This window comes from Hibiscus syriacus, unplaced genomic scaffold, assembly GCF_006381635.1.
Source record: "Hibiscus syriacus cultivar Baekdansim isolate YM2019G1 unplaced genomic scaffold, ASM638163v2 tig00111502_pilon, whole genome shotgun sequence".
NCBI classification, from domain to species: domain Eukaryota; kingdom Viridiplantae; phylum Streptophyta; class Magnoliopsida; order Malvales; family Malvaceae; genus Hibiscus; species Hibiscus syriacus.
Window position 1 is genome coordinate 186,132 of NW_024063105.1, and position 26,369 is coordinate 212,500.

General features: G+C 35.5%; 3 protein-coding genes and 4 pseudogenes across 5 annotated transcripts; 5 read left to right on the forward strand and 2 right to left on the reverse strand.

Moving 5' to 3' along the window:
• Positions 1–390: 390 nt before the first annotated feature.
• LOC120163891 (probable receptor-like protein kinase At5g18500) lies at positions 391–14,225 on the forward strand. 3 transcript variants are annotated; one of them, XM_039173700.1, is made up of 9 exons: positions 391–663; positions 906–1,587; positions 1,666–1,770; positions 1,871–1,993; positions 2,061–2,231; positions 2,321–2,450; positions 2,575–2,787; positions 2,925–3,057; positions 3,127–3,352. In XM_039173700.1, exons 2-8 carry the CDS (start codon positions 917–919, stop codon positions 3,045–3,047), a joined length of 1,536 nt encoding a protein of 511 aa, XP_039029631.1. In that variant the 5' UTR covers positions 391–663; positions 906–916; the 3' UTR covers positions 3,048–3,057; positions 3,127–3,352. The 3 variants fall into 3 exon arrangements, 2 of the variants coding, with proteins under 2 accessions (XP_039029631.1, XP_039029630.1); XR_005519688.1 differs by lacking the exon at positions 391–663 and adding an exon at positions 14,215–14,225 and having other exon boundaries at positions 3,127–3,241; XM_039173699.1 differs by lacking the exon at positions 391–663 and having other exon boundaries at positions 884–1,587.
• Positions 7,721–10,020, forward strand: LOC120163876 (annotated as a pseudogene).
• Positions 10,031–10,803, forward strand: LOC120163877 (the record flags this gene model as incomplete). The annotated part of the gene is made up of 3 exons (XM_039173691.1): positions 10,031–10,180; positions 10,288–10,392; positions 10,478–10,803. Coding segments are annotated over 3 exons (462 nt in total), but the record flags the coding sequence as incomplete, so codon positions are not given.
• Positions 11,251–13,966, reverse strand: LOC120163878 (annotated as a pseudogene).
• Positions 13,782–17,587, forward strand: LOC120163879 (annotated as a pseudogene).
• Positions 17,588–20,333: 2,746 nt separating this feature from the next.
• On the forward strand, positions 20,334–22,199 carry LOC120163880 (homeobox protein knotted-1-like 10). Its single transcript, XM_039173693.1, has 4 exons — positions 20,334–20,525; positions 20,617–20,761; positions 21,454–21,680; positions 21,810–22,199. Exons 1-4 carry the CDS (start codon positions 20,334–20,336, stop codon positions 22,008–22,010), a joined length of 765 nt encoding a protein of 254 aa, XP_039029624.1. The 3' UTR covers positions 22,011–22,199.
• Positions 22,200–22,740: 541 nt separating this feature from the next.
• Positions 22,741–23,937, reverse strand: LOC120163892 (annotated as a pseudogene).
• Positions 23,938–26,369: the final 2,432 nt, after the last annotated feature.

Here is a 26,369-nt window from a genome sequence, read left to right on the forward strand (position 1 = left end):
TATATATATATATATATATTATTAACCATGATATGTGGATATAGATGTAGTACCTTCAATTATCCATAACGTCATCATTTATGGCTTTCTGCTGTACATGGCTGCCTATTTCATGTTCTGATTAACATGAATGCAGGTAAAAGAACAAGAACGACCAAGTACACTTACACTTAAATATTCTAGATTTCAATTTAATCACAAACTTAAACCTCCATGAATTATCTGTTTTCAAGATATTTGCAAAAATGCATGCCTCAAATTCATTGCTTGTGTTTTACAGTAGGTATTAGTAAACATGTTAATTTTGGTGCAAGGCATGTAAACTCATCACCTACCACTGATAATTCCATCCCTTCTCAAAAGAACCCTACTCAAATTGACTCGAGTCGATCGAACCCTCAACTCTAAATTCATCTATTCTCAATCCTTTCATTGTCATTTCTGCCTTTTCCATTTACAAGGATCATTATTTCTGGTACCAGATAGCTCCATTGTAGCTTAGATTCATCTTCCACGTTTACCCTGAACAACAATCCTCCTCTTTTACCTATTTAACTTTTTTTTTATTTTCTGGGAAATGGCCACATTGGGGCTTCATTGTTTGGTTTTTTAGTCTGAGATCTGAGATTATCTGTTCAAATTTCTGAAATTTACTGCTGGAAGGTGAGAGTTTCCACATATTTTTTTTTGAAAATTTCTTCTGTTTTATGTATAGTTTTCTTGCTTTTTTGTTCTGGGTTTTAATTGTCTGATCTGTTTATCTGCTAAAAAGGGTCTTTTTTTTTTGCATAGTTTGGTGCTTCTTCTTCATGGTTGCTAGTTTGTAAATGGTGTATGATTAGTGAAATTTAAGATTTGGAATGGAGATTTTTGATGGATTTCTTTTCAATCATGTGAACAATTAGGGGAAGCAGACATGGCAACTGATCTAAATGCAGAATTGTCCAAGAAGACTGCCATTTTTGGTTTTAAGGTCTGGCAGATTATTGGTGTTGTTGTTGCGTTGTTCATCATAATCATCCTTTCTGTGCTCTCATTTTGTTTAACTTCCCGGAAGAAGAAATCAAGAGCAAGAAATAGACTTCCCCTTTCCCAAATCCCATCTATATCCAAGGAAATTAAGGAGGTGAGGGTCGAACAAGTATCAACTAGCGATTTCGTGCCTCGTGACGGTATACTCCTCACCATTCATGACAAATCTAGTGACAAAGACTCAGATAAGGTTATGGTTCATCTTGGGATGGGAAAATCAAGGAATGGTGGTGACAATAGTAGTCAGTCAGGTTCATTTCACCATTTGGAAAAAGACGGTGCGGGGTCTCAATCGGGAGAAGAGGGGAGTTCCGGCACCGTGACAGTTTATAGAGCGTCTTCTTCATATCACATCACTGCGCCTTCTCCTCTAGTCGGCCTGCCTGAGTTCTCTCACTTGGGATGGGGTCACTGGTTCACATTGAGGGACCTCGAACTTGCTACTAACCGGTTTTCAAAGGAAAATGTTCTTGGAGAGGGTGGATATGGCGTTGTTTATCGGGGCAATTTGATCAATGGGACGCCTGTGGCTGTTAAGAAGATACTCAACAACTTGTGAGCATGGTGTTATATGGTATTATTTTCTTGTCCCTGAGTCTTGTGTAGCTAAACTACTTATCATCTTCTTTGTAGGGGCCAAGCAGAGAAAGAATTTAGAGTGGAAGTCGAAGCCATTGGGCATGTGCGCCACAAGAATTTGGTTCGCCTGTTAGGTTATTGTATCGAAGGAACACACAGGTATAGTCATCTTTGACTATGTTTTTGTCTGGTTACAATCGGATCACCATTAGCTTCTGGCATATTGCTGTTAACCAAGGGACATTGTTTGAAAATGCAGGATTTTGGTTTACGAGTATGTCAACAATGGAAACTTGGAACAATGGCTTCATGGAGCTATGCGTCAGCAAGGATATCTTACTTGGGAGGCTCGCGTAAAGATTCTCCTCGGCACAGCTAAGGCGTAAGTCGCTATATCTACACACATTGCATTAGTCCAGTTCTCATTTGACATACGTTTTTTTGTGCAGTCTTGCCTACTTGCATGAGGCCATTGAACCAAAGGTGGTGCACCGAGACATAAAGTCCAGCAATATTCTGATTGATGATGACTTCAACTCCAAGGTTTCCGATTTCGGTCTGGCGAAGTTGTTAGGTGCCGGGAAAAGTCATGTTACAACCCGAGTTATGGGAACATTTGGGTATCTATTTTCTCTGGTGTGCCTTGATGTTTATATATTTCAGACCTTTAGTCATCTCTCGACAACTTTTCTCTTGTGAAATTACACAGATATGTGGCTCCTGAATATGCAAATACCGGTCTTTTGAATGAAAAGAGTGATGTCTATAGCTTTGGGGTTGTACTGTTGGAAGCAATTACCGGTAGAGATCCAGTGGATTATGGCCGTCCTACCCATGAGGTACATGTAATCACGGATACGATCAATGATTTTAACCGAACATGGAATCTTAATGTTTGTATATTTTGCAGCCCTTTTAAGAGATTTTTAAGGTTAATTAAACATGGGATCTTAATTTTTACAGGTTAATCTGGTAGATTGGCTGAAAATGATGGTTGGAAACAGGAGGTCAGAGGAAGTGGTAGACCCAAATATCGAGGTTAGACCATCGACAAGAGCTCTAAAGCGTGCCCTTCTAACTGCTTTGAGATGTGTCGATCCAGATTCTGAAAAAAGACCAAAGATGAGTCAAGTTGCACGAATGCTCGAGTCCAAGGAGTATCCTATACCAAGAGAGGTTAGTGTTTGTGGCATTGCATATAACACTCAGATTCACTTGGTCATACTTATAACAGAGGGTCTGACATGCATGAAGTGCATGGTGGTTTTATCTGCTGTTCCATTTTGATGACATCGGTAAGTTTCTGAACTCAGGACCGAAGGCACCGTAAGACTCACGGAAACAGCGTGGAAATTGATTCACAAAGGGAGAACTCCGATACCGATAAGAGCGATTGTGCAACTTCAAGGCGAGAGAGCAAGCGGATGCAACCTTGAACTCGAGTGCATATGAGGCCGGATATGAAGGGCGGGACTCTTAAAAGTTCGGGTTGTCTCCATGTTAGCTGTTGTTGATAAGTAGGGAATGTTGTCATCATTTGTTTTGTATTTTCAATAGTATAATTTGTAGATGGAAGAGATGGTTTGTTCTTTGTATGAAATAGGTGTTGTGATGCCTGTAAGATAAGATTGTCGTACGGAATAGGGTTAGCTCTTCTTGAGATTCTTTGCTTAACCTCAACTGAATCTGTTCCATTTTCATTGGTTGAAGTTGCTTGTATATTAATTTGCTTATTATGAATCACCATATACATATACATATACATATACATATACATATACATATACATATACATATACATATACATGTACATATACATGTACATATACATGTACATATACATGTACATATACATGTACATATACATGTACATATACATGTACATATACATGTACATATACATGTACATATACATGTACATATACGCATACACATACACATACATATACATATACATATCTCCAACCAAGAGTTTCCATTCATTTTGTGGTCAAAAGTAGCACGTTACATGCACACATATCTCATTTCCAAAACATTGCCGGCGCATAAGCATTATTGCTGCCGGCTAATGAAATTGTGAGTCCGCCGGCAATTTATCAATTCAATGATTTTTGTTGCAATACTTAAATTATTCATAATATTGATATACTTAAATTAGTGGCGGATGATATAGTGTACAAAGTGATCACGTGATGTACCTTAGAATATTATTTTTTTTATGTTAATTGTCAATTTTATTAAAAGTATCAATCTTGAAATTTTATTTATATTTATTTTATACAAAAAAAATTGTTATTAATAAATATATAGTCACTCTAAAAAAATATTTTCAGATCCGTCATTGACTTAAATCATGATAGACATAAAATTAAATCCAATGAACCATTTATGTTCATTTTATTTATAAATTTTCTCCGTAGTTATTAAAAATTTCATAGAAAATACAAATAAAATATCTAAAATATATATAAATTTAAAACCTTTAAGAACTACAGTTACCCCAACTAAGTTTATCCCTACCAAAAGTTATGATTTAAGAAAATAAAAACAAACAACGAAAAAATTTGAATAGTGGTGACTGTGTGAACCAACACACACAAGCGATAGTGGCGTGGGTCACGGGGCATGGGGTTTCGTATAGGGTCAACGGCACGTACCCGTCACGCAGGCGGTGACAGTAGCCGTGCATGGCGGGGCGAACCTTGGTCCCTCGATTTCCAATGACTTAAAAACACGACATCTAAGACGCATCAAACAACAAACTACCATAACACCAGTGGCTCATACATCACGCTCTTCGATACTTTCTCTCCTTCCAAGGTTTCAATTTCTCGGGAAACAAACGACGCCCTTCTTCTTCTTCGTCTTCTTCTTATTCTACTACTACTGTTCCTTTTTCTTTTCTTTTTTCTCTGTTCCCAACTCAAAAGATACAGTGAGTTTTGTTGTGGTATTATTCGGTCTCGATTAGATGGACCCTTTCTTTTCATTTCATTTCTTTGTCTTATCTTTTAATTTCAATCAAAGTTAGAAAAAGAAAAAAATAGTTATTATTTGATTTAAATTAATTAATCTAAAATCAAATCTCAATTTATTTTTTTATTAACTGTAATTATAATATAATATTTATTCAAAATAATTTTTATTTATTTAATAATAATACTTAAAGACCCTTGGTATACGATGAACTCGAACTCAATACCTATAATTTAATTTAGTTTTAAAATAACCATCATATAAATAAAATCATAACAGAATTTTTTTATAGTAAGAGTTATGATGAGTATTCAATTGAATTGAGTTAATCAAATTGAGAATTCTTGTTTTATAGTTCAATTTTTATTTAAAATTGATTTGAGTCAAATTAAGTTATTCGAGTTTTTATTCAAATTTAATTATAAATGTCAATAATATTATGGTATTAATTGGTTTGAATTTAAATAAAAATTTAGAACAATAGTATATATATATATATATATATATATATATATATATCAAACATAGTTGAGAGATTCAATTTGGACTTGAAAGTTCATTCATTAATTATATATTTCAAATTATTCGAATCTTATTTTATAATTAATATTTTATTTATTTTCTAAATCAAGTTAATTTTATGAAAATAAAAATTAAATTAATTCAAGTTATTATTATTATTACTATTATTATCATTATTTATATAGTATAGAGTGATAATAAGGTAATATGTGTTTAAAATTTTATTAATGGCAAAAGAGACACTTTTGTCCTTGTTGTAGACTTAATTGATTATTTTCGCCTCTATTATATTTTCACATCAATTCAGCTCTCGAAATTGTTCAATTACATTAATGTTTAAAATATTTATTATTGTTTAGGGTTTCAAGCTAGAGGTTGGATTCAGGATATGTGCTTCAAAGTCTAGTGGTTATGCTATAAGGTTTAGGTTTTAAGTTAGAGTTAGAGTATAGAATAATGCAATTAAATTTTTTTAAAGATTAAATTGATATAAAAATACGATATGAATAAAAATGATAAATCGAATCTACAAGACCAAAAGTAGTACCTTTAATTTTAATAATTTATTAACAATGCATGTATTCTACGGATACAATTATAGCCTAAAAATTTTACTATTGAAGATCTATGATGAGTTTAATTTAAATCAATATTATGTTAAATTAGAAATTAATCTTTTAAATGAAATAGAGTTTGATTGATTTTTGATAGGAGTCGTTGTTCTACCGGCCATTACATGTGAGATGGGCATCAGTCAGGTTGGATTAGATTTTTTATCCACCCGATCGAAGAACAATAACTAATCTACCTGAAATTCGATCCGATTTTTTAAAGTAAAACTCGAGCTCGACTAGAAATAATCAAAAATATTATTTTTATTCAATAAAAATAGCGATTTAATTAAAAAATAATATATAGAAGAGTATTATTGTAATTATTCCTAAATATAAAGGTAATTTTTTTTCTGGTTGGATCGAGTATTTTTCACCTTAAACCTGAACCCAATCATACCGGAACACAACCTTTAAAAAAACCCAACCTGACTTAAATCTAATTTTTTTTTTAAAACCAATTAGATTAAGTCGGATCCGATCGAAACCAGTCGGATTAGAGTCTCATACCATCCCTAATTACAACTCTCCCACGTTTGTCGCGTCTACTTCCCCCATAAACTGTAATATTTTTGTCAGAGGTTTTATTTGGTGACGTTATAATATAATATAACTCAGTGTCGCCATCTTATCAGCAAAAGGACGAGCAGTAGGCTTTAATTAAAAGTAATTGATGCGAATTAATCATATGAAGTTGATGCCAACGGTCTGATGTTAATCATACAATATATTGTGAAGGATCCAACTTATATGACATGTGGATGTGGGTCTATATCATGCTCCCTATTATTTTCAATCACATTTTAAATATGATTAATTATTTACTTAAAACATAATTTTTTCTTATAATAGTTGTGACTCAAGGATGTTACCTATTCTTTTTTCAATTATACTGATTTAATAATCAAATTCTTCAAATTATATTAATATTGTTTTTGTCGATAAAAATTACCACTAATTGTTATAATATTAATGCGATAATCAACAACGAAACCATAGAGGGCATGAGGAAAATTTATGCATCTCTCAAAATTTTTTAAATCTCGAGATCTTTTTAACCATGATAACATGTTATATTAGTGCAATTGTTTGAAATCGACACTTTTAAAAAATATATTATTTCTTTTGATTATTAAAGTTGTTTGATAATTTTGAATAAAATAATTTTTAAAATGTTAATTATTTTATATATTTACAGTTGGTGTAAATATATATATTTAAACACAGATCACCATTTCCCGAAACTAAAAAGGAAATTCCATTGCACAAAGTTCCATACTTGACTCCCCAAAACACCTTTGTGAGTAGACATTTCTAGATCAAACATCAATAACCCACCTTGAAACTTGGATTCTGAGAAAGTAAAAAAGATAGAGATGAACAAGAGATTAAGCTTATCATCTACACCAATCCCAACATCATACCAACAACAAAGAAAAGATAAAAACAAAGAAAAGCCATGAATGAAAGAACAATAGTAAAAAAATGGAACACCTTTGGCCTTGATTGAATCACTGTCAAATGAACAAAATTTGGGTTTTTCTCCATCATTCTCCACAACCCCACATACCAACATTTTCAGTCTTTTAAATAACAAAGCTAAATAGAACACGCACTCTCTCTCTCTAGTCTCTATCCACAGTGTCTTGATTTTACATCACTTGGTTCATAGTCTTTACCTGCCCTATTCATCAACGTAATTGGCTATATATGTGTATACTTAATCGTATATAGGAGAGGCTACCGAGCGTGATAAAAAAGAAATACACTTTCTTTTCACCGTGGTTGTTGGTTGCCACAGTGACACGACTTGAAAGCGCCCATCTTTTCACGTCAAATGACACTGATTGATGCATCACTTGGCTTGTTCATGTCATCTCTCTATCTCTTTCCCCCTCGGTTGTTTCATAATTGTCCAGCACCGTTTTGAAGTAAAAATAAAACGACCCTTTAAAGGGGGAGAGAAGGGGAACCAAAAAACAAACACCTTGCAGGCAAGAATGGAGTCCTTTGGAGCTCAAATGGCAAAGAGGAAAGCAATGTGGCTGTATCCTAAAGTCTCGGGCTGTATCCTTTCTGAGAGATGGGGCATTCTGCTTGCTATTCTAATGGGGTTGTATATGTTTTGGGGTATGCTAAAAGTATTGGTTATATGCAAAATGGCTATCTTTGGTTAAGGAACATATAGCTTTCTTGATAGTTTTGGTTCTTTGCTGCTTATGTTTCTTGTTGGAATGTTATCTGAAGTTTGTCCTGGTTTCACTTTCTGCAATTAGTAAGAACGTGTGACAATATAATTAAGTATTTTCGCTGTATTTTTATTGATAATTTGTTTTCGTCTATTCTGTGTCCGTCCCTGCTTACAAGTCTTGTATGGCTAGGTCTGGTTACTTCCTGGAAAAAAGTTTGATTTGTGGGATTCCTTGTATAGCAAGGTGTTTTGCCTCTTGGGTTCATTTTGTTCAATGATTTCTGACAGGACAACTGGTATTGAGCTTTTTAATGTTGTTTTGCTGTATACTGAGCCGCACAACTGTTAAATTTGTGTATTTTGATGCTTAATTCTGTTAATAGGAGAGAAACTAGAGCTTGTTTTCCCTTTTATGTGTCGAATATAACGATCGGCTTGCTTTTGTCCGTCCCAGGGGTGTTGTGGAGGTCTACATTTTGGTGATGTCCTCATGCTAAATCTCAACACAATGGTGTGGAAGACACTTGAAACCACAGGGCGGGGACCTGGCCCTAGAGACAGTCACAGTGTTGTTCTTGTAGGGACAAAATGATGGTATTTGGGGGTACTAATGGTTCCAAGAAGGTGAATGATCTTCACATACTGGACCTTACGTCGAAAGAGTGGACGAGCCGAATGCAACGGTGCCGCGCCTTCACCTCGTGAAAGTCATACCGCAACACTTATCGGTGATGACAAGGTGGTGATTTTCGGAGGGAGTGGCGAGGGCGGAGCGAATTACTTGAATGATTTGCATGTTTTGGACCTTAGGACTATGACATGGACCTCACCTCAGGTGAGGGGTCATATTCCTGTCCCTAGGGACAGTCACAGTGCCGTCGCAATCGGAAACAGTTCGTTGTATATGGTGGGGACTGCGGTGATCGGTACCACGGAGATGTCATCTTCGACATGGATGCCTCAACTTGTCAAGGGTATTGTCTCACCAAAATCATTATTTAAAAAAATTAAAACCTATGAATCATAATTCCCATGATTTTCTTCGCAGTTGGCCGTTCAAGGCTCGGTACCAGGTGTTAGAGCAGGTCATGCTGCGGTCAATGTCGGAGCAATGGTAGCACATTTTGCACTACGTACGGCCGTTAACAAGACTAATCCCATTTTAATTGACGGTTTTGTTCGAATCTAATGTTCAAAAATGCATTTTCAAGGTTTTCATCATTGGAGGGGCTGGGTATAAACACTATTACAATGAGTTTGGGTCCTAGACGTGAATGCTTGTAGTTGGACTCAGCTGGATATATGTGGCCAGCTGCCGCAAGGGCGGTTTTCTCATGCCGCTGTTCTTGCGGAATCCGATATTGCTATCTATGGAGGGTAAGTTCCTCTGACTATGTTTAGCTCTATCTCTCCGGTTCGAGTTGTAATTTTGTTGAGCTCGATATACACAGATGTGGGGAGGATGAACGTCCGATCAATGAACTGCTGGTTTTACAACTCGGTACACAGCATCCGAATGGCCGGTATAACATTTCGATGTGCAAAACTTTCGGAGGCCATTGGAACCAAGAAAAGAGAAGATTCTTACGAGTAGCACCTACTAACTCTGTAAAAATACTCTCGGTTAAGTCGATATTAGTTAGGACCTTATGGAATAATCAGTTGCTAATATATTTTGAAGCAGAAAGGCATCTATTTCACTGATATTGAAGTAGTAAAACATGGAGATAATGAACCAGATCAAGAAGCAAAGCATTCTTCTCGGTTCAATACAGGTCGGTCCGGAATTGAATGTTCTTTCCTCAGGGATATGATATATAGCTCGCCAACTTGATGATTCGAATATGATCATTTCAATTTTTCGTTACTTTTAGATGCTTCGAACCCGAAGAGGAGAAGAACTGCCATACAAAGGCATGGGAGGTTGATTCCGAGCAAGAAGAGCATTCACTTCCCTCTCGCAGCATTCATCGCCTTCACATTCTGATCAAGAACAAGGCCTGACATTAAAGCCCCCGGATTCCGCTCTGTCCCAAGGCCTTAACTTGTTTAAGCAGTTCCATCCTATTCAAAGCAATCGTCAGCTTAACATGTTTCAAACCACCATAATCAGACCATATATGGTTCACAAAACTCGAGAGATTCGGAATATACAAGAGAATTTCAAAACCTTCAAAAACCGGAACGATATCTCCACGGTGTTCATACGAGCAGACAGAGAAGTGGAACGCAATGCTCGGCTGTGGAAGCAGGGCCTATTCACAACCTGGTAAGGGTCCACAAATTTTGCATTTCGATGGCATATCGAATTTCAATTCATGTTCTGTACGTTTCCCCTCATTCCATCCTTCTTGCCGGGTTTTTCTTTTATCTCAGCTCGGCGCTGAAGTTCGTGGTAAAGTCGACGGTGCATTCGACTCGGGTCTCCTGGTGACAGCAACAGCTAATGGGAAGATATTTAGAGGAGTCCTATTTGCACCTGTAAGCCTTGTGTCCTTTATAGTAGAAACTCCTTCTATGTGTGTTAAACTATTCCTTACCATCTCTTTATTCAATCAAACATTAGGGGACGTCGGATTTCGTCCCGAGAGGGCCAATGCTCGCTCAAAGTCTGTCGAAAACACACCAGGCCGGTGCCACTCAGCCTTTTCTAAACTCGACCAATTTCGAACCGTTGAAGCCCTCTCGTCCACGACGATGTGCATTATGCCGGAATCCGGTCGCGGTTCTCGGCATTCGGCGACTAATGGTACTGCAAAAGATCCAAAGCTAAGAAGTGATGCAGGAGATGTGGTTCTAACGCTAGGAGGACCTGGAACTGGCCCTGTTTGACATGTTATAGGAAATAAATAAATAAATGTCCAAACCCTACTTGTTGGTATTCAAATTGTAGCCCTTGTTTCTAAATCCATTCAGAAATTTAATAATAATAATTTAAAGGAATTTTAAAGGGTATAGGGAAGATGCAGGACACGCAAGCATGCGAGGATTCGGGGGGAGCACCCGCGCATCTCGCGCGATACTGTCCGTTAATGAGATGGGATGTCGTTTTCAGCCGTCAGATCCGTCTCTCATTCTCATCTTATTATTACCATTTCATGATTTTCCAAATATGTCCTTTCAACTTTCATTATATATATATATATTTTATAATAAATAAATAAAGGGTCAATTACACCAATTATCACTCGACTTTGTATCTCTACTATTTTACTTACTGCACTTTAAATCCGTTTAAAATTTCTCACTGAATTAACACAGTTAACATTTTGGTCACTCAAACATTTTCTCTGAACGATGTAATAAATAACTGTTATAAATACAAACGACGTTTTTTTTCTAAAATCCATGAATCCAACCTTGTCCGCTTGAACTGACTCTTTCGGTGATGGAGTTTATGATGTTTACGAACACGGTACTCAAGAAATAGCAGAAAGTTAGAGAGAACCAGGTAAATGACGTTTGAGAGTGATCTCATGCCGATCGGTGCTTCCTTGTAGAAAAATTCCAGCAGTTCTACAAGACTGAACATGTCTGCAATTCCAAAAATTCCATATTGAAAGGAGAGCCAGAAGAGACTTATGGGCTTGAACATGTCCTTATGAGCTTGATCCCTTCTTTTAACCTCAACAATGCCGGCAACAGCCATTGAAATTGCTGACAGGACAAGCCCCACTCCGACATGTTGGAGTTGAGTGATGCCCGATGGATGGTGTGTGATTTTTTGAGCAAAAGGGACAGAATAATTCATAGGCAGGAATCAGAATGGACATGAAGACCAGTGGGATAATTGGGATTGATGCGGCAGGAACTTTGAGTTTTCTGAGATGGCAATCCATGATGTTACCTTGCTGAATTGAGAATGTCTGCAGCTGTGCCAGACATGTGTTCATTATGATGGTACTGCCTAAAATGGGCAACATTCTGGTTAGTATCTTAACTTCTTCAACTTGAGTCACCGTCCACACCGTCCGCGGTGACACGGTGTCACTTCCGACTCTTTCGGAACAATTGCTGCTTTATCTAGGAATCTGACCTAGAATCACAGATCGGAATTAGTTTCAGAAAATTTCTTAGCATGTTTAGACATCATACAATTGTTCCAAATGCATGATTCACCTGAATTGGTTGGTGTGGGATATACTTTCCTCCCTGCAACCGGTTTCGTCTTCATCGACATCGTACAATTCATCATGTTTATCCGGCAGAGCTAGCAATCTATTTTTGAAGGCTACTGCTATGACCTATATGAATGGTCGATCATAACACACAAGAAGTGTTTGTCACACTTGTTTATATATGTAGCTATCCATGAGAAATGAAATGCTGAGATAAATACTGAACTTGAGCTATCCTTATGATGGGGCTATTAGCATCCGTCGGTTCTTGTAGGCGGTAGAAAGGCTTTCCCGATGCAAGAACATAGAATCCAATGAACGTAGCCACCGTCGATATGATGAAACCCCAGTACCACTTATGCTTTTCGGTAGTCAAATATACGATGCCCGTCACTTCGACGGAAGCTCCGAGTGTAGTACTGAGCAATAGTCAGTTGAAAAACCTTGCGAGAGCTTTTGCTTCCTTGGGGTCTGTAACCCCTAAATCCGAGCTAAAAGAATTAGATTGAATCTATAGAACTCATTAACTAAATTTCCCAAAATCATACCTAAACTTTATTTAAAATACAGTTAAAACTACCCTCACATTTATAGATTTCAAACATTTTAAGTAACCGAAAAAATAAATAATAATTAAAACATAAATCAAATATTTATCGAATTCAAAATTCAAGTCTCAATATCCAAAATAAAATTTATATTTAATGTACCAAATAATTAAACATAACAAATAATGTCCAACATAAATATTAATTAAATGTGCAATAAAAAACCCAAGTAAAAATGTCATAAAGAAAAAATAAAATATGGTCAATATTAACTCCAAGCACAGATTCTCCTACTCCGATTATCTGAAAGAAAGAAACTATGAGAGGTATAAGCTATAAAATTTAATGTACCTCTAAAGTACATCAGTCACAAACAAAACATTACAAATCAACGTACAATCAGATTCAACAAAATATTCACAATTCGATTCAACAAAATATTCACAATTCAACTAAATATGCAATGAATGTGCACCCAAACACCTTACACCATCTGAAGAGTAGATTTCTCATAACTACTCTAACTACTAACACCATCCGAAGTGGGATTCGCCGCAAAGACAAAGATCACTGAATCCGAAGTGAAATTCACCAAGTCAGTTGAAAAACACTTTAACTTCCCCTATCAATCCAAACTCAATATGACATGCAAACTACACATATCCAATATCCGATCTGATTTGAATAATATATATCTGAATAACACATACTCGAATATTATATATATATATATATTCAAATTCCAATTCGATCTAAATGAGAATGCAATTAGATTATTTCAAAGTCTGAACACAAAGCATAATCTGAATTCGATAAATATCGTATGCAACATAACATAACATAATTTTTTAAATTCTAACTTATACGTCAAGTCACATAACCATCATGCTTGAAATCAACATGTTATCCGAAATAATAACTAATTCGAAAATATCACAAATAGAGACACACCTCGACAGGTAACTAACGAAGACAATTGTGTTTCCCATGATCAGCCCGAGCCATGGATCAAACCGAATCGGTTCCTACATAAAATTTGACTAATAATTACTATTCTAATTTTAATAACAAATCTGAACCTAAATCTAAGGTATTAACTAATACTCATTTTCGGTTATTGTAACCCGAGTTGGTTCAAAGTTAACCGGTAGCGGTGGAGGAGGCGATAGATTTGATTCCGATTCGATGTCACCTGCAAAAATCACGACTTCCAATTTAATATCTGGATTCAACGAATTTCAGATTAATGAAGCAATTTAACCACGATTAAAAATTATTCTCGGTTAGAATTAGGAACCGGCCAGTGGGGTTTGATTTGAACAAAAGGGACTGCCGAACAATGATGGCAGCACCTACTGCTGCCCCACGACTGTCGGTGACAAGCACCATGGCAACAGCAATGGCTTGGTGAAACGACAACCTCGGCTGCTCAAAGGAAGCCCAAAACGATAGGAAGGTACTCGGTAGTGGCCACCCATGGCCGAAGAAGGTAAGACACCCTTACCGAATCGGTGCGACCTTCTTTACGCGCGGTCCAACACCCGACGGCCACAGACAATCGCGACACCACGATCGGTGGTGAGAGAGGTCTCGGTTTAAAGTCTTGAACAGTGACGCACAACGAACTAAGAAAGAAGAGGGTTGGGGTCGGACGTTCAACGGTGACTCACCTTTGCACGGAATCGACGAGAATGACGACAAAAAATGGATGGTCGGCGGCGGGGATATAGTGAGTTGGGAGTAGCGGCTCAGTGGGGAAATTCTACCGTGCGATAGCCTTAATACGGCTAAGGAAAGGTGCTATCGATTCCTCTATTCTCTTCAATGGCAAGCACGCACGGCCTTGATCAAGCGATGGTTTTTCACTTCTCCTTCCCCCTTTAATGAATTCCCTTTTTCTTTTTCATTCGAAGTTTCAGTATTTTGAGCGTTGAAGTTCAAAATTTGCTTCTTGTTGGCTCCCTGAAGATATTTTCTATGCTCTTTCCCCTTTTTGCTTTAATTTTTTCTATTCATCTGGGAAATTAAGCTTTGCTGGATTTTTATGTTAGTTAATTAGATAGAAAAATGTTGGTTCGATTCAAGCTTAAAGGTTTGACCTTTGGATGACTAATGTGTAATTTCTTAAAGTAATAATCCGGGTTCTCTTTGTTTTCTTCTTCTTTTGCAAACAACTATAAGTTAATTTAATTTCTATCTACTCCTGTTTGTTTCTCTGGGATTTGTCTCCAGGATTTCCGGGGCTTTTTAAATGACTTGCAGGACTGGGAACTTTCACTTAAGGACAAAGACAAGAAAAAACCATCTCAGGCTTCTGCTAAAGAACAATTGGTAACTTTTCAACGCTCAGATTTTGTTCAAGTATGGAACTAAAGTGAGGACATAGAGAGTAGTGATAATTCATTTCATTTCATATGGTGCCAATGAGAAAGGAAGGCCTACAGGAAAAAGGTCCCTAAATGATTCTTCGTCGACTACCAGTTCGGGCCAATATGATTATTTGCAGAATGATGATAAATGGAGCAGTTTTCAGCTACTTTTGGCACTGAAGAGAATATGCCCGATGCAAATTCTGAAAAGGAACTGGTGAGAAGTTTGGTTTCCGCAGGTTTTCTTTTTGATCATGTGTGAGCTTTATTTGGTGTTGATTAGAGTGAAAATATTTTGAATTTGCAGGGAAATGAGTATTTTAAGCAAAAGAAATTTAAAGAAGCTATCGATTGCTACTCGAGAAGCATTGCCCTTTCTCCAACAGCTGTGGCTTATGCGAATAGGGCTATGGCCTATCTTAAGATCAGAAAGTGTTTGACACTGTTTATGTTATATTGACTTATAGATAGCCTTCCCTAGGTTCAGAGCTGTCAATGTGATTTCTGTTTTCTCTTTAGATTTCAAGAGGCTGAGGATGACTGTACGGAGGCCTTAAATCTCGATGATCGCTACATAAAAGCATACTCACGTCGAGCAATGGCCAGAAAAGAACTTGGTAAACTTAAAGAATCTGTCGAAGGTATGTTGAGTGCAAGTTCTCTCTTGTTTTAAATCCTAAGTGGATCTCTATTTAAATTGATGGATCTTTATATGGTGGACGTAGTTGTTTGCAGATGCTGAGTTTGGCCTGAGGTTAGAGCCTAAGAATCAAGAAATGAAGAAACAGCATGCCGAGTTTAAAACATTATATGAAAAAGTAAGCATTTTTTGTTGCTTAATTTTCTTCCATACCTTCTGAATTATAACTTCCTAAAAGTTCAGTGAACTAAAATTATCTTGAAATATTGTGGCTGATCAAGCTGGTTTAGAATCTTGGATGTTAACCAGGCTATGGTATTCTTTAGGATTATTAGAAGATCTTCTGTTTTGTTAATCTAAGCATTCAATTGATTTTTCTCGTTGTAATTTCATCTATCCCAGGAGGTTCTGCAGAAGGCATCAGGGTTATAAGAAGGTCTATGCAAGGGGGTCAGGATGTAGGCAAGTTAGATACAAAAGAAAATGGGCTTCGGGTGCAACCCGTCTCGGATAGTACTCAAAGGACGGGAGTTGCCGCAGTTCAAGGACATCAAACTAAGGTACTGGATGTTAGAACTTCTCTTTTCCAGTTGTTTTCTTTTTCATTCTTTTCAATCAAAGATGTTTATTTATTTTCAAATCAATACATGAATTTATGTTGAGTTTATTTAGTCTCGACTCTTGACGCCTAAAGTTTTTTGAATGTACTTTTATGTTTTTTCATTTAGCATGGTCTCTTTTGGTAGGTTTCCGAATATGACAGGCAAAGAAACCCAAGAAGACATCTGTAACTTTGGAGGAAATAGGGAAAAGAAATATCAGGGCCGGAAGCAGAACCGATCATACTCAACTAGATACTGTTATTGCTGGTCCATATCATTAAGGTAACACTATATATATTTCTCTTGAGACTTCTATCGGTCACACTTTTCTTTGCTTCTAAGAAGGTTTGGGTTTTCTTAAGTCGTTACAATTTAACAATTCCGTGAAGCTACATGCATGTTCCTCTTCTCCCGTTTCTAACTTTGGCTGCCAAGCCTAGGCGACTCTAGTGCACATCCTTATAGACTTCCTCCCTCTGAAGTGGCTCCTATAAAATTTCGATTCATATTTTCTAAGGAACTCCTTGGATTACTTTTACGAGTTACAAATAGGATTTGAATTTTAAAGCAGGAAATATTATTGTAAACAGCTACATTATCCTCACTTTAATATCTCACTACTGATATAGTTTAGAATTGGTTTAGGTTTTTTATTGGCTTAGATAGGGAGTCGGTAGTGTACTGTCATGAGCAATTATTTGAGATCAATCTATAAGGTCTGTCTTTAAGCGCCTTGGGTTCAGTGTACTGTTCTTTTCATTTTAAGATGAATTTGTTGCACTGAATCTATCCATTGCTACTTTTATAACTAAAAGATTGTCATGTTATCGGTTTTCCTCCTAATTAAAATTGGGTTAACCGTGCCGCATTCAGTCTTTCACAGAGAAATACCAAACTAGAAAGCAAGAGCTGAAGCCTTCAGTGCAAAAGCTTGCTTCTTGAGCGCTAGTCGAGCCATGACCGATGCTGCGAAAAACATCAGTCCCCCAAGTACAGCATACCAATTCGAGGTTTCCTGGAAAGCCCTATCTGACTGTTCCCTACAGGCTCATTTTCTGAAGGTCCTGTTTGTTGGTATTTTATCGTTCTGTTTTACATTATGAGCCATCTTATGTGAATGCTATTATTTTTTTCAAGTCTCCTCATTCCCGCTACAACTGTTTTTTTTTTACTATTGTAGGTTACATCCAACTGCATTACCACACATCTTTAAAAACGCGATGCTTCCATGTTAGTCGATATTGTAATGTGTTGCCATTTTTTCAGGTAAATAGAGTCTTTTATGGTGCCTACTGCCTGGGACTTGCATATCGATTTATCGTTGTATTTTTTCCAGATTATTGATTGCCTACTGGTTTATTTATTCTATTGGCAGGGAAGAAATGGATTTGGCTATTAAGTATCTAGAAAATTTAACCAATGTTCCAAGATTTGACATGCTTGTATTGTTTCTTTCGCCTACCGACAAGCTGTTTATTTGAATGTTTTACCATATAGATCTATTACCTATTAATATGAAGTTTAAAGAAAAGGGTTAATTGAACCGGATGTTCCCGAACTATATAGGCCAAATTGTTGGCTAAACTGTTGAAAGGACTTGATTAGAATTATAGTTTGAGGGTTCCATCGGGAAAACCGGTTTTGAATTTAGCTCTTAGTTTCTGGCGCAAGTAAGCCTAGAAAAAATGTCTTTATTCGAACGAGGTTGAGGATGTAAATCAGGATGCTGACTTGAGTTCGCCACTGAACAGATCTTCTCAAGGTATGGGATGAAGTATTTTGTATGAGGCAACTCCCATAGAGTGTGCAGAGATCCTCGATAACTTGCGGTCCGTGTAGACCTCAAGAAATGAAGGATAACGATACGCATTCGGAGAGATTCTCATAGCAGTGATGTTGGATCCTTTTTGTAAATGATTCTTTTGAAATGTTGAAAATCTGTCGCTGCAATTTTCTTTGTAATGGCTGGCTGTGGTGATCTGCAGATTTCATAATCTTTCATCTTTCAGTGTTTGCATTTACCTGTTTATGGTTATCGTGTTTGCATGTCCACCAAATCAATGTTCTTTCTACATTCTCCTTTACATGCCTTTTTCATTCACGATATCAAAATTCGAGTTTCTGATTTTATGTTAAGAAAAACATATATATCTGATTAGACAGAGCCCAAAACTGGAAATGATACCATTTTGCTCAAATTGGGATACTTTATATATATACCCAAGACAAGATAAGATATTTTGAGAAAGTGAGGATTTGTTGAAAAGGATCAAATAATTATAATCCCCATAGGTGGGGACTGGGGAGCAATATGTACACCCTTGATTACTTGGAGAGGTAATGATGATAGATGTCTAGCCATGGTCACAATGTTTAGAGACGGATATAAAATTTTAGATTAGAAAAATAAATTTTAAAAATTTCAAAAGAATAATATACGTATAAAATTTTTAGAAAAAACGAAAATAAATTATTAATAAAAAATTAAATAAAATATCTAAAATTAAATTTTTTAGAGGTAAGATTAACCTACACGTACATTCCTATAATTCTTTGAATTATGTAATCAAATTGGCACATATTTTGTTTGGTAAAGTGTCTCTTTCCTCCGTTAATTTAGGTTTTACAAAGATAATGCCTTAAAGTTGGACAAAACACAAGCTCACCACTGTGCACAAAAAACTGTTCATGTCACAATAATTCGTCCATAAAAAATGTGGGAAAAATATGAGCCAAAAACTCGATACCAGACAACTGCATCTACAGCTCCAGATGTGCCGAGGTGCCAGAAAGGAAAACATCATTGTTTTATGCCATTTTCGAAAATTATCACTTCTTCACTCATTGAGATTTTTGGGTAAATCCCTTCACTGACCGTGAACCCAAGCATCCAAGAAATTCATATTCTTAAAGCTGAGATGTATCACAACCTTCTAATCAACTATAATACATAAGATTCCTTTTAACCAAAACGAAATTCGATATCCAACGATTAAATCTATTTGTCCTGTTAACCTAAAATAGTTATAATAACTGTATGTCTTTCCCCAACCCTTTCACCTGCTAAAGTCTCCTCTTCTCTTTTACAAAGAGCATTATCGATTAACAACTATCTTATATAGAGTACGACTCTATATACAAATCAAAAGAAGTGAATTAGGAAAAAAATTACGTAACTTATTTATTCTCATCAACAAGTACCTATTAAATGTAAAGACACTACCCCCAACAGCTAAACACACATCCCTTGGCACTAACTTCATTTTTTTACTTCAAAAACTTAGTAGTATTTGTTATAAGAAAATCAAATGTAAATTGCACGTTTAATATTTAAATTATCAGTTTTGGTCTGTTTTAGTCTTATTTTTTAATTTTGTAAAATCATACCTAAAGTTTAGTTTTTGTTTTATTTTAGTACACCGTTAAAATTTTAGTTTTTTTTCATTTTAGTACCCCGTTCAAAATTTAACGTTAATTCTTGGAAAAAAAAAATGAAAGCTTAGGTAATAAAGCGGACAAAAACTAATAGTTTAAGTACTAAACGTATTAATTTTCATGACGGGATAGAAATGAAATGAAAACTAGACATAACATGTATAATTCTGAAAAAAAAATTGAAAGTTTAAAACGGATCAAAACTGATCATTAGGTATTAAATACGTAATTTACCCAAAATCAAAATGTGCAATAAAATTAACAAGCAAGGCTTACGCTGCTTTCTCTGATTGTCTGGGTATTATTATCATTCATAATTTCTAACTGGATTGGTGGCAAAATTGTCTCTTCCAATCAAATGTAGAATAAGTGTATGACAACAAACAGTTCAAGTCAACAGAAGAGACAGTATCCAGTATAGCTCCCTTATTTACCGGTCCCATAATTATATAATGGTATAATACTAAAATAAGCCATCAGAGTTTATTAAATGATCATTTGGTCTTTATTTGTTAGGAATATTTTGATCAGAACGTTTATTTTATGGTTAAAGTACTTTTAACGTTTATTTTATGTAAAAAGATTTTTACGTTTAACTGAATAATCAATTTGACTCGTACTTTTTTTAAAATATTTGGCCCCAACATTTAGTTTTAGATAAAAAATGCCTATGTTTTGGAAACTTGCATAATATACTCAGTAAGACAACGATGAACCTTGCTAATGTCATCAACTGTGTCTCTATCTCTTCTCTTTGCACATTAAAATACAATAATACTTCAGACTTTAAAAATAAAAATATCAGATCATATCCTTACATATGGCTTCAAATTGGCCGAGAAAACCAGACTATAAACAGATGCAGTGAGATAGGAGCTGATCCAGAGCTTGATGAGTTCATGGTACAGTAATAAACTGTCAAAGATTCTTGGTTTTGTTTGTTTCTCGAGAAAATATTGTATGAATCTCAGATATCTTTATATTTGCTCCAAGGAATCATATTGTGAGGTTCTTCATAGATGCAAAGAGGAACTCTCAAAGCCGTTGGATGAAGCTACAATGTTCTTGACCAACATCAAATCAAGGCTAATTGATCTCTGCAAAGGAACATTGGTGAAATCCTTGGATTATTTATCTGGTAAAGTTTTTTTTGACTGTGCATTTACCTGGAAAGCAAGTTAACTACACTGACACTACTGGTACTATCTATAGTTGTTTTGCTGTTCCTTTTTGTCCACTTTCCTATTTTTAACCATGCTTGAGCTCTTGATTCTTGAATCATTTGTTTACACTTTTAACAGTAAGAACAGTTGCATGATCTATAATTTCCAGTACGGTCAGGTTTAAATCCTATAGAAAACAGATAACAATACATAAAATGTTATATTGTACTTAAATTTTTTTAATGATAATTTTGCACTTTTATTAATCAAATTTGATCCAAGGTTAAACATTACAAATTCTATAATTATTTAGTTGGAAAAGGATCCATTCATTATTTCGAACTCTTAATACGTTAGCATTTAATGTTAAATGATTAATATTTATAGACAAATACTGTCTTATACTTACCCGAGATTTAAAAAAAATCTGAACATATAATAGTGCAATATATTTGAAATTTACATGTAGGACTGGTTTAACATTATTTTCAAAAAAATGTGAAGTACTTAAGACTTGTAATAGTATAATATATTTGGGATTTACTATCTTATATCTCTTGCATTTGTGTTGAATTATATATATCTTGGCAGATGTACTAGTTGAATGCTTACTATACATGTACATGTATGTATGTATATAAATGTACATCATTGTTTTTCTCTTCAGATGAAGCTGGTGGGTCTTCGGAGGAAGAATTAAGCGGCAGCGAATCACCGGGCCGGCAGCGTCCGAGCCACGAGATCAAAGGAATGCTGATGCGTAAATACAGTGGGTATCTAAGCAGTTTAAAGGAAGAATTCTTGAAGAAAAGAAAGAAGGGTAAGCTGCCAAAAGATGCTAGGCTCACACTGCTAGACTGGTGGAACAACCATTATAAATGGCCTTATCCCACGGTAATTGCACTGCTACTTATTACTCACAAGTGTTATCTATATATATATATATATATCATGCAAATTTTATGCCTATGGTGTGGTGTTTTTTACGGATATTCGATTTACTTTAAGGATGTGATGTTACAGGAGGATGAGAAGTTGAAATTATCAGAGATAACAGGACTAGACCAGAAGCAAATCAACAACTGGTTCATCAACCAGCGGAAGCGGCACTGGAAACCGTCCGAGGATATGAAATTCTCTCTTCCGGACGGTGTTTCCGGACGCATCGGTGGTGGTCCGACGTACTTAAATGCCGGAGAGGGAACCGAAATTGACGATATTTGATCGGAACAACGGCCTTCATTGAAGGCATCTCTTCCCTCATGTAAAGTTATTCTCACAAATATATTGAAGTATGCAAACCATTAAATATGTAAATGCCTTTCCCCCTTTTTGAAATTATTAAACCAATTTCTATTTAATAAGGTGTTATTAGGGGAAGTTCATATTTGTATTTATATTTGTATTTAAAAGTCCGAGATTTTTTTAACTAATTGAAGTTGTAGCTATTCGAACTCGAGTTAGTTTTTGAAAAAATAATATTATATTTTATTACCGAGGTCATTCAATAAGTTTGAATTAATTCGATTTAGATATATTTAAATAAGTATAATTATATTAATATAATAATTGAATTACTAAAACTTATTTAAATTCTCTTTTATAATATATGAATAATGAAAATATGCTTCAAACCAAATTGGACTCACACCTGAGTATGATATATTTTTTTTTCCTGAAAGCAACCCATTAACAGTAATGGCTTTCGGGATAATTAGGCCCAGTTGGAGTTATGCGGACTTCAAATACATATTAAGGCAAAAGAAAATTTTGGATATACTGCGGGATAAAACAATTTATTTTATTTTTTTTATAATCATCGATATTCGATCCATTCGTTAATTTGAATTCATATTTATAAACTATTTTAGGTGTAATGTAACATCCTCATATCAATACGGGTGACTCAATCCGATTCGAGATATCACATTAGGATCACATGAGCGACCCACAATAAAAATTTGGAATTTTTTTTTATTAAACCACTTAAAAACCGTGAAACAATTTCAGTACAATAGAGGGACTAAAACCATGACCTATTAGTACCACTATAGAAGTTGAGGATCAAATATGCCAAATTAAAATAGGACCATATCATAAATTTCAGTACAATAGAGGGACTAAAACCATGCTTTCACGAGATTTGCTCCTCGATATCAAGTTCCTCCATCAGGTTCACATGTTTGAGCAGGGGATTAAACATTTCAATGTCGAAAAACTTGTTGGGCAACTTCATTGGCCCTAGAGGCTGCTGACCGGTACTTTGTTTATCTGATGGCGATTTACGTACAATCACCACCGAGTTGATAACTTCATCAGTAGATGGAATATTGAGAGGACGTTGAATCCCCGCAGGTCACAAGGATCGACGACAGGATAAAGGAAAGCCCGAGCACCGTGTGCACTTCTCAGCATCAAAATCGCCCCGGGGCTCATATACTTCGCCAAATGATCAATGACTCTCACTTTCTCATCTTTGTCCATCCCGACGAGAGCCGCCAAGAAGACGACATCGTACTCTTTCAAAGCATGCGTGACATCGATTATGTCCGTGTGTGAAACGACATCCGTCGAGATAAATCAGGGTCGGAAGAGACCAATTGGATGGCCTTGGAATTGGCCAAAGGGTTGATGTCGTAGTTGTCGAAAGTGGTACTTTTGAGGTGAAAGAGGCCAATACGATCGAGGACAAGGGAAGAGGACCGGAACCAACAAATGCGACTTTATTGGGCGCACTCGGGCAGTGTTTGGTGAGGATGTCAAATTCGAGTTGGCTGAGTTTAAGGTAATTCGTGTAGTAAGGAAAACGTCGAGATTGCAAAGAGGGTTCTCGTAGGACGCTAAGATTGTCGAGAAATGATTCTCCAAATGTCCCTCGGCTTCGCCGCATAGTCGAATCAACTTAGACCTCATGTCTTGAACATCTTTGCAAGCTTGGTGGCATCAATCCGGCTCGGCGGGATACATGTGACGACGAGTTGTGTGAAGAGTGTGTTGACATCTTTGGAGGGTTCGAGACTCGAGAGGCTCGCGATTTGTTCATACAACTCTTGGATTTTTCGGACCAACGGATTTTTCTTGCAGACCATGTCGTTAGTTAGTATGCGATTATGGAAGATGAGAATTCTTGTGTGGCAAAAAAAACATTCGGTAGAGAGGAAGAGACGATCTCAAAAGCTCCAATGGAGCCATTATTTATGGACAATTTTGGGGACCACACCATGCGGAGGGTTGGCCTTGTAATTCTCCTGTATTATTATAAAGTTAGAGAGGTATAGTATTGATGTCTTCTATGTTTTTAGCATATTAGGCATATATATCAATTGAATTTAATCATTAATTTTTAACGGATCTTACTAATATTTCTTTCGTATCAAAATCGAGATCAAGATCAAGTTCATAGACGATATCGTTTGGCATCAGGTCCTCTTACCGTAGAACAGCACGTAATGTACATGGACCCCCTCTATCTTGTGATATTTCAAATATCTAAAAGACAATATGGCCTTACATATATTGGATGGCCAGTTTCGACTCTCATTATGTATAGACGTTGACATTGAGATAATAACAATAATACTATACACTAAGTTATATAATTTAGGGGAAATTACATATTTAGTCATTCAATTATTTTTGTCGTTATATTTTAGTTATTTAACTATTTTTTTTCTCTCAAAATCATATATAAACTTACGTTTTTTTTCCATTTTGGTCATCATAAAATAATATCACGCCATCACTGAAAATAATTTTTTTTTATCACACTAATAGTTATATTTATTTTTTAACAACGGACGACTAAAATGGAATGAAAAACGTAAATCTAGTGATGATTTTGAACAATATAATTAGATAACCCTAACAATATTATAGAATAATTAAATGATTAAATACGGGACTTATTGTTCTATGAACCTTGTACGCATGACTCACCATGTGACACATGTAAGTTTTTTATGGTAGAGAAACCAATTAAACAAATTATTACGCAAACAATTATGTCCACATACATTCCTACTTCCCTTCAAACTCTTTCTCGGTATCGAAATACACTGTAATCAAACAAATTTTAAACGAACCATTATTTTAATTATTTTTTTATTTAAAAATTCACGATAAAATAAACTTTTAAAGTCAAGAAGGCATCTTAATTAAATCGTTTGGAAATTCTATAACTGAGTTTCAAGAACTTATTTGATCGTGAATTTTTAAATGAAGATATGTCGGAAATAACATTTTATTAAAATATTTATTTGATTATTATTTAATTTGATAATGACTAATTTATTATATAAACTTAAATATTATTTTAGGTTTTTGTAGCTTATGTGATGATATGACGTGAATAGTGTATACGCCTCGGACTCTACTTCACGCTAAAATGATAATAATTAGGGTTGTACTGATGGTTCTTGAATTAGTAGGTTATGGTGGTTAACACCGTTTGATAGAAAGTTGAAGTAAGTTATAACAATAGGTTATTGATTATTAATTTTGGTTAAAGTACATAAATAGTCCTCTGACTATATGATATTACTTTATTATTAAAAGTTATAAAATGATCTTCTGATTATAAGGAGTTGCTTTATTGAATCCCTTAACTATTAAAAGTTATAAAATGACCACTTGACTATTCATTATGTTCCAAACTTGTCATTTTCCGTTAAAAATTTGACGACAGTTTGAACTGTACGTTAGCCCTCCTGATTGAGATATGATAAAATCTTATCTTCATAATCTCAAATGACTATCATATCTCAGTTAGCATGTTAACGTCTAACTCAGATTATCGTTAATTTTTTTTAACATAAAAGGACGAATTTGGAACATAATTAATAATCAAGTGACCATTTTGTAACTTTTAATAGTAGAGGGAATCAACAAAGCAACCCCTATAGTCGAGGGACCATTTTTATAATTTTTAATAGTCAATGAACTAGATAAAACAATATCCTATAGTCAGGAGACCGTTTGTGTACTTTACCCTTGAATTTTTAATTAGACAACTGAATCTTTTTTCTATTTGATTATCAATATCTGATTTATTGACCGATCATAAGTTCAAAATCAATTGCGGTTACTGGACTTCGAATTTTCCATTTAAATTTTGTTTATCATGGGCCATGGAGACGCCTAGCTTTTGAAAAGGCAGGCTGCTTGCCATTGCTTGATTAACATTCCGATTTCTGCAAATATATATCTTTTGCATATACCAACCAAAGATCTTGTAGTTGAAGGTGAACAAAAGATATAAGTGGTGGAGCCAATTCAATCCATGACTTGTTCGTTTGAAGCCTGTTGCTCTACTAGGACCATCAAACAAGTCAAAACACATTCTGGCTCATGGGGTAAGTGATGTCACGGCTCGATTCGACTCGAATAAATTTCGAATGGGCATTTTTCTTTTTTCTTGACTAGACCTTCTCTCCACTCTACAAAAGATCAGATCAATAACTTTTCTTTAGATTTTGTTTTCTTTTTCCACCACTTTTTTCCTCTCTGTTTTAAACCATATTAGGTGGAGTTAATTGCATCACAAGTCCCCAAATTATAACCTTTAGTTTAAATTGACCCTTAAAC